Source organism: Melozone crissalis, unplaced genomic scaffold (genome assembly GCF_028551555.1).
Source record: "Melozone crissalis strain CALT ecotype California unplaced genomic scaffold, PUWL_Pcris_2 ptg000323l_1, whole genome shotgun sequence".
Classification (NCBI taxonomy): domain Eukaryota; kingdom Metazoa; phylum Chordata; class Aves; order Passeriformes; family Passerellidae; genus Melozone; species Melozone crissalis.
In genome coordinates this window covers 195,191-210,531 of record NW_026536074.1, presented here as the reverse complement: position 1 = coordinate 210,531, position 15,341 = coordinate 195,191, and the positions used below count along the sequence as shown (strand labels likewise).

Genomic DNA, 15,341 nt, shown 5'->3' with positions numbered 1-15,341 from the left:
GGCGCTGCCGCACGGGCGGGCGAGTCCAACGCGGCTTCCGCGGGGGGGTTGCGGAGGCCCATCCCCGGTTCCGGCGGAACGGGCGGAGCCTCGGCCATGTCCGCACGCGCCGGTTCGCGGCTGCTGCTGGCGGGAGCCCCGCGGCGACACCGGGTGCGCTCGGGACCCCCGGGACCCCTCATTCCCCTCCCGCCCCACCCCTGCCCGCTCCCCCCGGGCCCTGAGCCCCAAGGGCGGCCCGGTGACCCCGCCGTGATTCCCGTCCCCAGGTGTCCGGGCCGGAGCCCGAGCGCCTCCGGCTCTTCCAGCGGCTGCGGGCGGCGGCGGCGGAGCGCTGGGACGGGCCCGGGGATGGGGCGGGCGGCGGCACCGGGAGCGGCCGCCTCGCACCGGGGACCCCGATCCGCATCGCGCTGCCCGGTGGGCGCCGCCTGCCCGGCCGGGCCCTGCAAACCACCCCGTTCCAGGTGGCCACGGAGCTCGGGTACGGCCCGAGGGCTTCCCGCGCTGTCCCCGGGGGTCCCCGCAGTGTCCCGGCAAGGTTCCCGGGCCCCTCAGGGTGTCTGCAGGGTCCGCAGTGTCCCCGTGATCCCCACAAGGTCTGGAGGGTCTGCAGTGTCCCCACAGTGTCCCCGTGGTCCCCACAGAGTCCCCACGAGGTTCACAATGTCCCTGTGGTCCCCACAAGGTTCGTGGGGTTCCTGCTGTGTCCCCATGGTCCCCATGATCCCCTCAGAGCCCCCACAAGGTCTGCAGCGCCCAGTGTCCCTGTGGTGCTCCTGTGATCCCCACAGATTCCCCACGAGGTTCTTAAGGTCTCCACAATGTCCCCATGGTCCCCACAAGGTTCGTGGGGTTCCTGCTGTGTCCCCATGGTCCCCATGATCCCCACAGAGTCCCCACAGGTTCCCCACAGTGTCTCCACGGTGTCTCTGGTGTCCCTGTAGGGCTGGCCTGGCCCAGGTGGCCTTGGTGGCCCGGGTGAACGGGACCCTCCAGGACCTGGACCGGCCTCTGGAAGGTGACACTGACCTGGAGCTGCTCGACTTCTCCACACCTGAGGGGCGGGAGGTGAGCCCGGGGGTCTGGGGGGCTGAACCTGCACCTGGCTCCCCTCACAGCCCCTGTGTCCCCAATGTCCCCCGTGTCCCCAATGTCCCCTGTGTCCCCAATGTCCCCCGTGTCCCCAATGTCCCCCCAGGCTTTCTGGCGCTCCAGTGCCTGTGTCCTGGGGGCGGTGGCTGAGCAGATTTTCGGGGCCACGCTTTGCAGCAGCCAGGCCACCGAGGATGGCTTCTTCTGCGACGTGCACATGGGCAGCAGGTAGGGCTGGGCAGGTGCTGCAGGGTCCTTGGGGTGGCCCTAGCGTGTCCCCAACGTGTCCCCGTGTCCCCAGGACGGTGCAGAGTGCGGAGCTGCCGCTGCTGGAGGAGGCCTGTGCCACGTTCGCCCGTGCCCGGCACCGCTTCGAGCGCCTCGAGGCCACGCAGCAGCAGCTGGCCGAGCTGCTCAAGGTGTGTCCCCCTCCCAGAGTGTCCTGGGAGGCCATTCTGGGGACATTGGGACCCTCGGTGTCACCCCTCTAATGTCACCAAGCCTCCATCACCCACTCACCCACCTCCCTATCCCTCCCCAGCACAACACCTTCCAGCTGCAGCAGCTCGAGGAGGTGACATCCCCCACGGCCACGGTGTACAGGTGAGCACAGGGACACATGGGGTGGCCCTGTGTCACCTCAGCTGTCACCACAGCTGTCCCTACATCCGTCTGTTCCTCCCTCAGGTGTGGCCCCCTGCTCCAGCTGTGCCCCGGGCCCCTGCTGCGGCACACGGGGCTGATCGGAGCCCTGCGGGTGCTCACGGTGGGTGTCGGGTGGGGGTCCCTGTGCCCTGCCCTGCTCTTGGGTGGGGTCCCCGGTGCCCCTCTGATGTCCCCCTGTGCCCACAGAGCTCGGCTGCGCTCTGGGGGGGAGCTGGGGGTCAGTCCCTGCAGCGTGTGGCCGCCGTGGCCTTCCCCAGTGCCCGGGAGCTGGAGCAGTGGCAGCGGGCGCAGGAGGAGGCGGCTCAGCGGGATCACCGCAGGATCGGCAAGGTGGGAGCCCTGCCAGGGGCTGGGGGGTCCCTCAGAGCCACGGGGGTCACCCCAGTAACTCCCTGGATCCTGCAGGATCAGGAGCTCTTCTTCTTCCACAAGTTCAGCCCTGGCAGCTGCTTCTTCCTGCCCCGCGGTGCCCACGTGTACAACACCCTGGTGGAGTTTATCCGGGTACGACCCCCGTCATCTCCTTGTCACCACATCACCCACACACCACTGCACCCCATCCCCACCCCAGCTGGGCACTGCTGTGACCCACAGACCCCACTGCACCCCATCCCCAGCACAGCTGGGCACTGCTGTGACCCACAGACCCCACTGCACCCCATCCCCACCCCAGTCAGGCACTGCTGATCCTCCACAGACCCCACTGCACCCCATCCCCACCACAGCTGGGCATTGCTGTGCCCTCACAGACCCCACTGCACCCCATCCCCACCACAGCTGGGCATTGCTGTGCCCTCACAGACCCCACTGCACCCCATCTCAACACAGCTGTGACCCCCTGACCCCACTGCACCCCATCCCCACCATGGCTGGGCATCGCTGTGCCCCCTCAGACCCCAGAGCACCCCATCCCCTCACACCCAGACCCCTCTGCCCACCCTCCCAGTCCCTGCAGCCCCCCATGCCCGATGCTGTGGGACTCAGCTGATGTCCTGCCCTGTCCCTGTCCCCACAGAGCGAGTACCGGGCCAGGGGCTTCAGCGAGGTGGTGACCCCCAACCTGTTCAGCCCCCGGCTCTGGGAGCTCTCGGGGCACTGGCAGCACTACAGCCCCCACATCTTCTCCGTCCCTGCCACCCCTGAGACCCTGTCCCTCAAACCCATGAACTGCCCGGCCCACTGGTGAGTCAGGCGGCCCTGGGGTGCCCTGGGGGGGCTCCTGGGGGCAGCCTGTCTGTCTGTCCGTCCGTCCCCAGCCTGATGTTCGCCCACCGGCCGCGCTCCTGGCGGGAGCTGCCCCTGCGCCTGGCGGATTTCGGGGTCCTGCACCGCAACGAGCCCCCCGGGACCCTGACGGGGCTGACGCGGGTCCGGCGCTTCCAGCAGGACGATGCTCACATTTTCTGCACCCTGGAGCAGGTGTCTGTGCCCCTGAGCTCTCCCTGTGCCCCCCAGAATGTGTCACCTGCCCCTCCTGACATCCCTTTCCCAGCTGGAGAGTGAGATCGATTCCTCCCTGGATTTCATCCGCGCCGTTTACGCCGTCCTGGGCTTCTCCTTCCGCCTGGCCCTGGCCACGCGTCCCGATGGATTCCTGGGGGACCCTGAGACCTGGGATCGTGCAGAGCAGGTGGGATGATGCCCCCACTGTGCTGTGCCCCCTGCTCTGTGCCCCCCTGACCCTCCCAACCCACCCCTGCAGCAGCTGGAGCGGAGCCTGAGGAATTTCGGGCAGCCCTGGGAGCTGAGTCCGGGGGATGGAGCCTTTTATGGGCCCAAGGTGAGGAATTTGGGGAGGGGGATCCCTAAAGGGAACAAACCAGGATCCTTCTGGAACATCTTGATTCCCACCAGATCGATATCCGGATCAGGGATGCTCTGGGGAGGCAGCACCAGTGTGGCACCATCCAGCTGGATTTCCAGATGCCTGAGAGATTCGAGCTGGAATATGCCAGGTGTTGGGAGGGGAGAGGATTGGGGGATTTGTGGGGGCCAGGATTGGGCTGGGGTTCAGGATTGTTGTGGGGGGATCAGGGTTGGGGCTGGGGGAGCAGGATTGGGATTGGGAAATGTCAGGATTGGGGCCTGGGAGGGGGGTCAGGATTGGGATGGAGGGGCAGCAATAGGGCTGGGGGTGGGGTCAGGATTTTGGGGAGTGTCAGGACTGGGATGGGGAAGGCAGAATTGGGGATTTGGGGCGTATCAGGACTCGGACAAGGGGTCCCCCTGCCCCTCTGACCCCCGTTTCCCCCCAGCCCCAGCGGGAGCCCCGCGAGGCCGGTGCTGATCCATCGGGCTGTGCTGGGCTCCGTGGAGCGCATGGTGGCCGTGCTGGCCGAGAGCTACGGCGGGAGATGGTGAGGGGGGACCCCAAAACCACCCCACAGCTCACCCCCAGTCCCTTAGACAGCCCCCAGTCCCTGGGACACAACCCCCAGTTCCCAGGAACCCCCCCAGCTGTCTGGGTCCCCTCATCCCCAATGTCACCCTGTCCCATTTTGGGACAGACGCTCCCCAGTTTTGGGGACACTCAATCCCCAGGACACTCTCTGGATCCCCAAGTTACCTCCATCTTTGGGGTTCCTCCATCCTGGGCACACCCCTGCAACCCTTGGGGCACCCCCTCCCTGTGTGTCACCCCCAGTGACCCCTGGTGCCCCCCAGGCCGCTCTGGCTGTCCCCACTGCAGGCCATGGTCATCCCACAGACCCCCGAGGTCGAGGACTATGCCCGGGAGGTGAGTGTGTGACCCCCTCCCCTGTGCTCCCCCATCCCCTGTGACCCCCCAAACCACCCCTCCGTGTCCCCCGTGCCCCCCACTGACTCTGGGGTGCAGGTGCAGGCAGTGCTGAGGAGGGGGGGCCTCCTGGCTGACCTGGACGGGGACCCCGGGACCACCCTGGCACGGAAGATCCGCCGGGCCCAACTCGCCCACTACAACTTCCAGTTGGGTAAGGGTGGGGCAGAGCCCCAGAACCCCCCTGGGACCCCCTTGGGACCCCCTTGGAGCCCCCCAGGACTGGCTGGACACCCCCATCCCTATCCTGGGTGCTGCTGGGGAGCAAAACTGAATCCCTTGGGAGCCCCCATTATGAGACCCCCTCAGGAATCTGCTGAGACCCCCCCAGCAGCTCAGTCCCCCCTTGGGAATTCACCAGCACCCCCTGAGACCCACTCAGGACCTCCCCAGGGGTGTTTTAGGGACCCCTCTGAGACCCCCACCCCCTTTGGTACCACCTTTGACCCCCCTGGAGTGTTCTGGGACCCCCCCAAATCCCTGCCCTGGGACCCCGCTGGAGGGGTGCCGTGTTTTGGGGGGTGCCTGTGCGGGTCGGGGGGCTCGGACCCCCCGTTTCCCCCCCTGACGGCCGTGCCCCCGCAGTGGTGGGGCGGCGGGAGCGGCAGCGCGGCACCGTCAGCGTCCGGAGCCGGGAGAACCGGCAGCTCGGCGAGCTGGAGCTGCCCCGGGTGCTGCAGCGGCTGCAGGAGCTCAGGGACAGCCGCGTTCCCGACGCCGAGCAGCGCTTCTGACCCCTCCTCACTCTTATCGGGGGGTCCCGGGACCCCCCCAACTCAATAAATACTGGGAAATGTGCTGGATGTTGTGGGAGCTGCGACTGGGGCACTTCTGAGTGCTGGGGTGCTCGAACCCCCCCCTGAACACGTGGGGCTCCTTCCTGAGCTCTGAATCCCTTTCCCTGACACCTGGATCCCCTTCCTGAACACCTGAAATCCCCCACTGAAATTTTGGGGCCCCTTCCCGACCTCCTGAGTCCCACCTGGGGGGCAGGACCCCCCTCCCAAACCCCCTGGATATTCACCCCACAACCTGCCCGGGTTGCGATTCCCGGGTTTTCATTGCCAGTTTTCCGTTCCCACCGTCCCGAGGTGCCCCCGGCACTTCTGGCTCCCTCCAGCCGGGATTTCCCCCCCGCCCACGCGTCGGGGAAAGTGGGGGTGTTGCGCAAAGGCCGAGTCACGGAGCCGCAGCCCCGTTGGGCAATCGGGGGGGGCACACGGGGCTGTCCCCCCCAACCCCACCCCAAACACCTGCCCGGGCGGGTCGGGGGTTTGGTTATCCCGGGATAGCACAGGAGCCCCCCCCCGTCCATAGGTGACCAAGGCTGTGACCCTCGGGGACATGAGCTGAGGGACCCCCCCCCCCCCCCTGTCCGGGGGTCTCTCTGGAGGTGCCCATTCAGCTCCCCTACTCAGCACCGGGGGTGACTCAGTGGGTGGGGGCCCCAAAACGGGGTAAAACCCACAAAAATGTGGTTTGACCGCTTCCCCCTCCGCTGACGCAGGGGTCGGGGGGGGGGGGGCGCTGGGGCCACCAAAGGGGGATCCGGGGCTACCGGGGTGGGGACGGGACCCCCGGGGTGGGGACGCGACCCCCGGGGTGGGGACAGGGCTGGGGCAGCCTGGCCGGGGTCGGGGTGCCCCCCTGCCCCAGTTTGGGGGTGCAGATCCAGCGCAGCCCCCCGGGGACCCCTCCCGGCTCTGCCGCGACGTCAGGGCCGTGACTCAGCCCCGCGGGATGTGGCCCCACGCCCGAGCCGGCCCTTCATAAGGCGGCGGAGCCGGCGCTGACCCTACAGCTCCCGACGCCATGGCGGCCTTCGGCCTCTTCCTCCTCCTCAGCGCCGCCGGTGAGTCCCCGCGGCCCCCGCCCAGGGCCCCCCTGCACGCCTGGGGCTCCCCGAACACCCGGGGCCCTTTCCCGAACTCTGGGACACCTGAGATCCCTCACTGAGATCTGGGGGTGCCTTCCTGAATTCTGGGTCCCTTCCTGAACCCTGGATCCCCTTCCCTGAACACCTGAGATCCCCCCCAGAGATTTGGGGGCCCCTTCCCGAATCCTGGATCCCCTTCCCAAACACCTGAGATCCTTCACTGATATCTGGGGGTCCCTTCCCAAATTCTGGATCCCCTTCCCGAACACCTCAGATCCCTCACAGAGATTTGGGGGCCCCTTCCCCAACTCTGGGCCCCTTCCCCGGACACCTGGATCCCCTTCCCGAGCTCCTGGGACACCTGAGCTCCTGCCCAGGTGTTTGGGACGCCTCCAGGGACGGCTGGGTCCCCACCCCGGATGTCGGGGCTGCTGCCCACGCACCTGGATCCCTCCCAAATGCCCGCAGGAGCCTGTCCCGAACACCTGCAGCCCTCCTGGGTGCCCAAGTCCCCTTCTCCAGATCCTGGGGCCCCTCCTGAACACCTGGGACCCCTCCCCATGATGGGGCTCCAAGCCCACAGGTCTGGGGGGTCCCTGCTCGCTGTTCCATGGGTGGGGGGATGGAGGGGGTGACCCTGCTGACCCCCCCTGTGTCCCCCATCCGTGACAGCAGCGCTGGCCTCGGGGCATCTGCAGCAGGTGGTGCAGGAGAGCCTGGACCTGCGGCCCCCCAACATCAAACAAGGTGAGGGGAGGGACACCCAGGGGTGGGGGGACAAAGGGGGACACCCAGGGGTGAGGGGACAAAGAGACACCCAAGACTGGGGACAAGGGGATGCTCAGGGGTGGGGATTTGGATGGAGGGGACACGGGGGGTCAGGGCTGGGCGTGGAGGGACATGGGGACACGGTGATGGAGGAGAAGGGGGACTTGGATGGGGGAGACACGGGGTGGGAGCGACATGGCGACAGTGAGGGCTGGGCACAGGAGTGGCACCACAGAGCAGAGGGGGCACACAGGGATAAATGCCCACCGTGCCCACCCCGCTCCCTTTCGCAGTGCTGCAGCAGGAGCAGGTCCTGGACGTGCCCCCCGACATCCTGGTGGGGGGAGCCGTGGGCCCCTCCAGCGACCCCCCAGCCTGGGGCACGGCGCTGGACGGGTTCCCCCCGGCCTGGCCCATGGCCGCCACCGTCACCCGGCACTGCCGGGACCCCCCCACGCTGCCGCCGCCGCTGCCGCTGCCCCCGAACGCCTTCGCGCACCTCCGGCGCCAGGCGGCCGCGCTGGCCGCGCTCCGGCCCCGCCTGAACGATTGCTGCCGCCACCACAGCCCCGTGCCCTGCGCCCAGCGCGCCGTGAGTGCGGACACCGGGGAACGGGGACACCGGGGGGAACGGGGCCATCGAGGGAAACGGGGATAGTGTGGGGATGGGGGCACCGGGGGGAGAGGGGACACTGTGGGGATGGGAACACTGTGGGGATGGGGGACATGGTGGGGAAAAGGGACACTGGGGAAATGGGGGACACTGTGGGGATGGGGACACCGGGGGGAAAGGGGACAGTGTGGGGATGGGGACACTGCGGGGAACGGGGACACCGCGGGGATGGAGACAGTGTGGGGATGGGGACACTGAAGGGAGAGGGGACACTGTGCGGAAGGAGGAGACACCAGGGGGATGGGGACACTGTGGGGATGGGGACACCACAGGAATGGGGGGACACCGTAAGGGACACGGGGACACTGCTGGAGGGGAAGACGCTGGGGCAGGTGTAACGTGGGGACATCGCGGGGACAACGCCGGGAATGGGGACTGTGACACTGTGACAGGGAGGGACAGGGGTGACACCGAGGGGACTGTGCCCCGCAGTGGACGGACGTGCTGGACGGGTTCTGCACGGATGAGTTCGGGGTGAAGACGCGGCAGTTCCACTGCTGCCGCCGCCACGGGGCCGCGCGGCGCCGCTGCTTCGCCCAGGGGACCCCGGCCCCCACCCGGGACCCCCTCCCCACCTGGGACCCCAACACCGCCTGGGACCTGGTCAGCGAGCCCCCCTTTCCTCCCGGCGAGCCCACGGCCACCAACATGGGCAACATCTGCGGGCTGCGGGCGCTGCGCCCCGGCCCCCCCGGCCCCGGTGCCCGCTCCGGGCCCCGCGTCCGCCTGCGCGTCCGGTTGGAACGGGAGTACGGGCGGTGCTGCCGCAACGAGAGCCTGAGCTGCGCCCACAGCGCCGTGAGTGGGGACACGGGGCGGGGGGACACGGCTGGGACAGGGGGACAAGGATGGGACAGGGGGACAAGGATGGGAAGGAGGGACAAAGGTGGGAGGGAGGGTGGCGGTGCTGAAGGGCTCGGGGGGTCCCAGGTGTCTGGGAGGGTCTCAGGTGTCAAAGGATTGGGGGGGTGCAGGTATCTGGGAAAAGGTGCCAGGGGTTTGGGAAAAGGACAGAGTTGGGAAAGGGACTTAGGTGTTTGGGAAAAGGACCGACCAAGGTGTTCGGGAAATGGACCCAGGTGTTTGGGAATGAGATCCAGGTGTTTAGGAAAAGGACTCAGGTGTTTGGGAAAAGGACAGAGTTGGGAAAGGGACTCAGGTGTTTGGGAGGTGTCTGGGAAAAGAGACTCAGGTGTTTGGGCCGGCACTCCGGTATCCGGGGAGGGGCCCCGGTGTCCCGGCAATGACCCATGTGCCCGGAGCGTGACCCAGCCACTCAGAGGCCGGGAAGGCTCCCAGGTATCCGGGAAGGTGACAAACGTGTCAGGGAGGGGCCCCGGCATCCGGGGAGGGCACGGAAAATGTCCCGGGGCTGACCCGGCTGTTCAGGGCTCAGGGGTCCCAGTGTCCCCCCTGACCCCCAGCTCCTCCTCCGCAGTGGATGAAGGGGCTCAATCGCTTCTGCCGGGAGGAATCCGCGGTGAAGACGGGGCAGCACCGCTGCTGCCAGCGCGGGGGTCCCAAGGCCCGGGGTCGCTGCTTCGCCGCCGCTGCCCCCCACCCCGAATACGACCGGGAGCTGCACAACGTGAGCCTGGCCCGGCCCGGCCCGGCCCTGCTGCGCTCCCTGTGCGGCCCCACCCGGCTCTTCACACAGAGGTGCGTGAGCCCGAACAGCCGGGGGGACAGCACGGTCCTTCATTTTGGTGGGGACAGCACGGCCCGTCCTTTAGGGGGGGGGGACAACTCAGTCCCTCCTGTTATGGGAGGACAGCACGGTCCTTCCTTTTGGGGGGGACAGCACAATCCCTGCTTTTGTAGGGGTTCAGCACGGTCCATGCTTTTGGGGGGACAGCACAGTCCCTGCTGTTTGGGGGAACACCACAGTCCCTGCTTTTGGGGGGGGACAGCAGCGTCCCTCCTTTTCGGAGGGGGACAGCACAATCCCTGCTTTTAGGGGGACAGCACGGTCCCTGCTTTTGTAGGGGTTCAGCACAATCTCTGCTTTTGAGGGGACAGCACAGTCCCTCCTGTTAGGGGGGGACACCTCTTTTGGGGGGTCCCAGCTTTGCATCACCCCCATCATCCTCATCCCCGGCTCTGGGATCTCCATTGCTCGGGAACCCCTTTTTGGGGAGGGGACTCATCAGTCTCTTTCCCCCGCCTAAACCCCTCTTGGAGGTGCCCCCCGTGTTGACCCCGTGTCCGTGCCCGCAGGCGCCCGGTACCGGAGCTGCTGGGGGCCATGACGGCCGCGTGCTGCCCGCTGCCCGCCGAGGACCGCGGCGCCTGTGCCCGGGAGCAGGTGAGTGACCGAGGGAGGTCAGAGGGGCTGGGGAACCCCCCAAAACCGCCCTGACCCCCCATCCCCACTGCCCACAGCTGTCCCAGGGCATCGCCACGCTCTGTGCCACCCCCGGGGACGCCTGGAGGGACCCCCAGGGCTGCTGCTCGTGGGAGGAGCCCGAGCGGCGCCGCTGCTTTGATGACGCCTACCTGAGCCAGGTGACCCTGGGGGCCGCCCTGGCCCCCCCGCCCCACGGCTACGAGGAGTGAATCCCCCCCGGCAGGAGGGAACAATAAACAAAGATGCTGCGGTGTCACCTCTGAGTGTCCCTTTTTTCTGCCTTTGGGGACTTCCTTATGCCTCACTGTCCCCATTGTTTCAGGGGGGCCCCGTTCCGGGGTGTGGCGGGGCGTGGGTGGATATTGGGGTGTTTGCACTCCTGGGGTGTGTCAGGCCTGCTGTGATACCTGTGTTTGGTTTTGGGGTGTGCTGTGGTCACCACGCTCAGCCACGCGGGGCACACACGGCCCCGTGCCCCCCCAGGGGTCTCTGTGCACCTCTTCCCACAGTGGCATTGTCACTCGTGTCCCCCCACCATGGCCACAATCACAGGAGGTCCCCAAATTCCCCATGGTGTCCCCCCAGCCATGGCTGACAGTCCCTGGGGAAGGTTTGGGGGGCTCTGATGGGGCTGGGGGTGTCCTGTGGGTCCATCCATCCATCTGTCCTTCCCTGTGTCCTTCCTAGAACCACCCCCTCCCCAGATACTCCATCCATCCATCCATCCATCCATCCATCCATCCATCCATCCATCCCTCTGCCCCAAAATTCCCCAGCAGCTTCTTCTCACCCTGTTCTGCCTCACATGGGATTCCTTGCCCCTTTGGGAAAAGGAAGAATTTTTCTCATCCCTGAGGCTTTTTCCCAGCACAAAACAAACCAGTCCAAGCCTTATTCCCAATTTTAGTTGAAAAATAAAGTCAAGATCACTCTCAGCAGCCTCCACTGGGATACAGGGTGGAGGGAGAGGGATTTTTGTTCTCCATTGGGAATATTCCACCTCCACCCCAGTGCTCCTGAGGCAGAGGCTGGTGTGGAACCTGGTTCCTGAAGCATGTCTGGGTGCATTGGCCTCCACGGATCATGGGAAGGCAGAAGTGTGGAAAACAGAGCTGAGGGGACTCATCCTCCATTCCCTGCAGGTGAATTTCCCCTTCCCAGGGGAAATTTCTCACACAGAGACAAACAAAGAATTCCCCCCGGGAGCACCGTCACCTTTGGGGCTGGGAGGGAAGGGGCCAAGCTGGAGGCAGGGCAGTGGCTAGGGAAGGGCTGGGTGGGGTTGTCACATCTTGGGGAAGCTGGCCAGGTTGGCCACACCGCAGGCATTGTTCATGTTGCGGGCCAGGAGGACGTAGCCCTTGTTGCCCCATTCCTCGCCCCAGCTGCAGGGTGGAAAAGCAAAACTTGAGCCTCTGGAAGATCCCAAACTACCTGCAATTCCCAAACCATCCGAAACCCTGTACCTGTTCTTGATGATCCAGTGCTTGGTGCCTTTCTGTGCCCCGTAGCCCACGGCCAGCACGGCGTGGTTGATGTTCTCCGCGTTGCAGCTCTCGTCGTAGTACACGCCTTGGGGACACAGCCGGTGTCACCACGAGTGCTCAGCTCCCTGAGCAGCCCCCTGAGCTCCCCCCAGCCCCTCACCTCGGCTGTAGAACTGGAAGGAGGGCAGGCTGGCATCGATGCCCACGGAGATGGGCCCAATCCTGGCCACCGCTCTCTTCAAAGCCTTCTCGTTGCCCTCGGGGATCTCGCGGTAGCCGCGGCACTTGGCCGCCTTCCCGGTGGGGCTGTACATGCAGCTCTCGTCCTGGGAGGGGCAGGAAGGGCAGGTGAGGTGGGGATGGGGGGGATGCAGGGGGATTTGGGGCTGGCACCCCTCACACCTGGCCGATGTAGGGGTAGGAGTCCTCGGAGTCGATGCCGCGGTTCTGGTGGACGTACTCGAAGGCGTTGGTCATGTAGCCGCCGCCGCAGCCGTTGTTGTTGGCCACGCAGTCCACCAGGTTCTGGGGGCTGAGGGGCAGCAGCTTGCCTGTTTTCCTCTTCAGCTGCCCCTCCAGGGCACCCACCGAGCTGAAAGCCCAGCACGAGCCGCACTGACCCTGTGGGGACACAATGGGTGACAGCAGGGTGACACACTGGGGTGGCACTGAGGTGACACTGAGGGCACACCCATCTCACCTGGTTCTTCACAGGGGTCACGTAGCCTTTCTTGCGCCAGTCCATGGCAGCTGGGGCTCTCTCACTCCAGTCAGGGACAAAGAGGGTCTCGTTGTGGCGTTGGTGACCTCGGGGCACCTTCAGCCCTGTCATTGTCCTCACCACCTCCTCGCTGGTCTGGGGAAGGAACCCCGGTGGGTGGGAGCACCCAGAGGTGCTCAGCCCCCCCTCTGTCACCCGCCAGGGACACCCACCATGTCACCCAGGTGGTTCATGGCCAGCTCGAAGGTGTGGACGCCCAGGGAGTGCTCCAGGTTGTGGGTGTTGATGTACTTGAGGTTCTTCTCCCAAATCAGCCTCCGCGTCACCTCGTCCGCCTGCGCGGGGGGAGATGGTGCTGGGACAGGGGTCCTGCTTGTGCCCCCCACCCTGGGGACATCTCCCACCCTGGGGACATCTCCCACCCTGGGGATGTCCCTGGGGGTGTCCCAAACCCCATTCCCCCCATACCTGGCCATTGTATTGCTTGTGGTGTTTTTTTTTCCACAGCTCCCACTGCGCGTCCAGTTCCTGCTCTGGGTGCAGCTGGGCCGGAGCTGCAGGGACCAGCAGGGCCAGCAGCACGGGCCACCACATCCTGGGGACAGCCTGGGGACTGGGGAGGGGACACAGAGTGAGCATGGGGGGCTGGGGGGGGCAGGACACCCTGTACCCCCTGATTTGGGTCTGGGACCCCTTCCTCCCTCGATTTGGGGCCAGGACCTCCTGCACAACCTGATTTGGGGCTGGACCCTCCTGGCTGGGGATTGGGACCCCTTCCTCCCTCGATTTGGGGTTGGGACCCCCTGCACACCCTGATTTGGGGTTGGGATCCCCTCTACACACTGATTTGGGTCTGGGACCCCCTGATTTGGGTCTGGGACCCTTTCCTCCCTCCATTTGGGGCCGGGACACCCCCGCGGGCAGGGCTGGCCCGGCGCCGGCATCACATGAGCCGGCACAGCTGGTTCCCGTTACCGCTCCAGCTCGTTCAGCAGCCCCAAGCTGGGAGGGGGAGTTTTGGGATGCAGAGGATGCAGGGGGGATATCCCAGCCCTCCTGCCCCTTCCTGCTTCACCCACCGCCCCCCAGCCCCCCGTGATGGAGCAGGACCCGCGACACCTCCCCGAGCTGGGAACCCCAGATCCCCTCGATGTACCGTGCCTCAGTTTCCCTTTTTGTCCCCCATTCCCACTGGGATCCGTTTCCCTGGGATAAAACCCACCCAGCGCCCCCCGGGGGACCCCTCCCCGCCGCTTACCGAGCACGGAGCCGTCGGTGGCAGCGCCGGGACGGGGCCTGCGGGAGCCGCGGCCGCTGCGCTTTTTATGCTCCCGGATTGAGGAAGTTTGGAGGCAGCCGGAAAATTTTGGCAAGCGTCGGGTTTGGATGGGCTGGAGGGAAGGAGGGGTCGGGGAGGGGGACGAGGGGGCTGCCCCGGCTCCACGTGATGCTGCGGGACCGGCTGAGTCAGCACCGGCACCGGCGCGGGGCTGCTGGCGGCTCCTGCCCGGGACATCCTCCGGTTCCCGGGACGTGCTCCTGTCCCTGGATCTTCTTCTGTCCGTCCCTGGGATGTCCTCTTGTCCCTGCGACCTTCTCCTGTCCCTGGGATGTCCCCCCATCCCAGCATCCTGCCCTGGGGACATCTTCCTGTCCCTGGGATGTCCTCTTGTCCCCGGGACCTTCTCCTGTCCCTGGGATGTCCTCCTGTTCCTGGGACCTTCTCCTGTCCATCCCTGGGATGTCCTCCTGTCCCTGGGACATTCTCCTGTCCCTGGAATGTCCTCCTGTTCCTGGGACCTTCTCCTGTCCATCCCTGGGATGTCCTCCTGTCCCTGGGACATTCTCCTGTCCCTGGGATGTCCCCCTATCCCAGCACCCTGCCCTCGGGACACCCTCCTGTCCCAAGAATTTGGCCCCAGGGACACCCTCTTGTCCTGGCATCCCAATTTTAGGATGTCCTGCTGCCTTGGGGACATTCTCTTGTCCTGCCATCCCACCTTGGGGACACTCTCTTGTCCCAGAACCCCACCCTGGGGACATTCTCTTGTTCCCACCTCCCACCCCAGGGATATTCTGCTGCCCGGGGGACACTTGTCTGGGACTCTTCTCCCAGAATCCCGCCTTGGGGATGTCCTGCTGCCTTGGGGACATTCTCCTGTTCTGCCATCCCACCCTGGGGACATTCTCTTGTCCTGCCATCCCATCCTGCTGCCCCGGGGGGCACCCACCATGTCCCCAAGCCCTCCCCGTGCCAAATCAGACGGGGTTGAGCACCCACTTCCCTCAGGAGCAGCCGGACACGGCAGCTTGGGGACATCCTGTGACAGCAGGCACGGAGGACAGGACCCCCCCCTCTGTCCCCAGGTGTCCCCAAGCCGGGGCTGCCCCCCCGTGCCCAGTTTGGGGGTCCCTGGCAGGGGGAGGAGCTTCCTGCAGTGATTGTCACCTCATCACGTGGCACCAGAGCCATCCCAGACATGTCACACTGGGGACGACGACATCATCATCATCACTGTCACCGTCACCCTCCAGCCATGGGAACAAGGACAGACCCAGGAGGGGACGGGGGGGATGGAGCAGCACCAAGGTGAGGATGGGTCACTGTCACCCCTTCCCCTTCCTCACGGGGGTCCCCAAGAGAGGGGCCACCCCCCTGTGACCTCTGTGGGGACACAGAGAGGGGACACAGAGGGGGCTGAGTCACCCCGGGGCTCCAGGGCACAATCATCCCCTGGAGCACGAGGCCCTGACGTGGCACTGAGTGACCGGGAACTGGGGACAAACGGGGACAAACAGGGACAAATGGGGACAAACAGGGGCGTAGGAGGGGTTTGGGGGGGGGCAAAATGTGAGGAGGAGGTTTAGGGGCGGGGGAAATGGGGGACAAAACAAGGAGGGAACAGGAGTT

At 66.2% G+C, this 15,341-nt stretch overlaps 3 protein-coding genes across 3 annotated transcripts; 2 read left to right on the top strand and 1 right to left on the bottom strand.

The window, feature by feature from the left end:
* The first annotated feature begins 96 nt into the window (after positions 1-96).
* Positions 97-5,307, top strand: TARS2 (threonyl-tRNA synthetase 2, mitochondrial). The gene is made up of 18 exons (XM_054294778.1): positions 97-153; positions 270-484; positions 948-1,071; positions 1,202-1,323; positions 1,397-1,514; positions 1,637-1,698; positions 1,783-1,861; positions 1,948-2,091; positions 2,167-2,265; positions 2,777-2,943; positions 3,018-3,180; positions 3,254-3,391; positions 3,464-3,541; positions 3,616-3,716; positions 4,017-4,118; positions 4,426-4,498; positions 4,598-4,712; positions 5,144-5,307. The coding sequence occupies exons 1-18, from the start codon at positions 97-99 to the stop codon at positions 5,290-5,292; spliced, it is 2,106 nt and encodes a 701-aa protein (XP_054150753.1). The 3' UTR covers positions 5,293-5,307.
* Positions 5,308-6,308: 1,001 nt separating this feature from the next.
* ECM1 (extracellular matrix protein 1) lies at positions 6,309-10,431 on the top strand. The gene is made up of 7 exons (XM_054294815.1): positions 6,309-6,410; positions 7,110-7,181; positions 7,496-7,794; positions 8,308-8,673; positions 9,314-9,534; positions 10,093-10,180; positions 10,258-10,431. The coding sequence occupies exons 1-7, from the start codon at positions 6,371-6,373 to the stop codon at positions 10,429-10,431; spliced, it is 1,260 nt and encodes a 419-aa protein (XP_054150790.1). The 5' UTR covers positions 6,309-6,370.
* A 951-nt stretch (positions 10,432-11,382) lies between these two features.
* CTSK (cathepsin K) lies at positions 11,383-13,913 on the bottom strand. Its single transcript, XM_054294791.1, has 8 exons — positions 13,689-13,913; positions 12,899-13,043; positions 12,643-12,765; positions 12,410-12,565; positions 12,112-12,330; positions 11,870-12,035; positions 11,689-11,794; positions 11,383-11,607 (listed from the first exon to the last, which is right to left on the bottom strand). The coding sequence occupies exons 2-8, from the start codon at positions 13,022-13,024 to the stop codon at positions 11,508-11,510; spliced, it is 996 nt and encodes a 331-aa protein (XP_054150766.1). The 5' UTR covers positions 13,025-13,043; positions 13,689-13,913; the 3' UTR covers positions 11,383-11,507.
* Between the last annotated feature and the right edge of the window lie 1,428 nt (positions 13,914-15,341).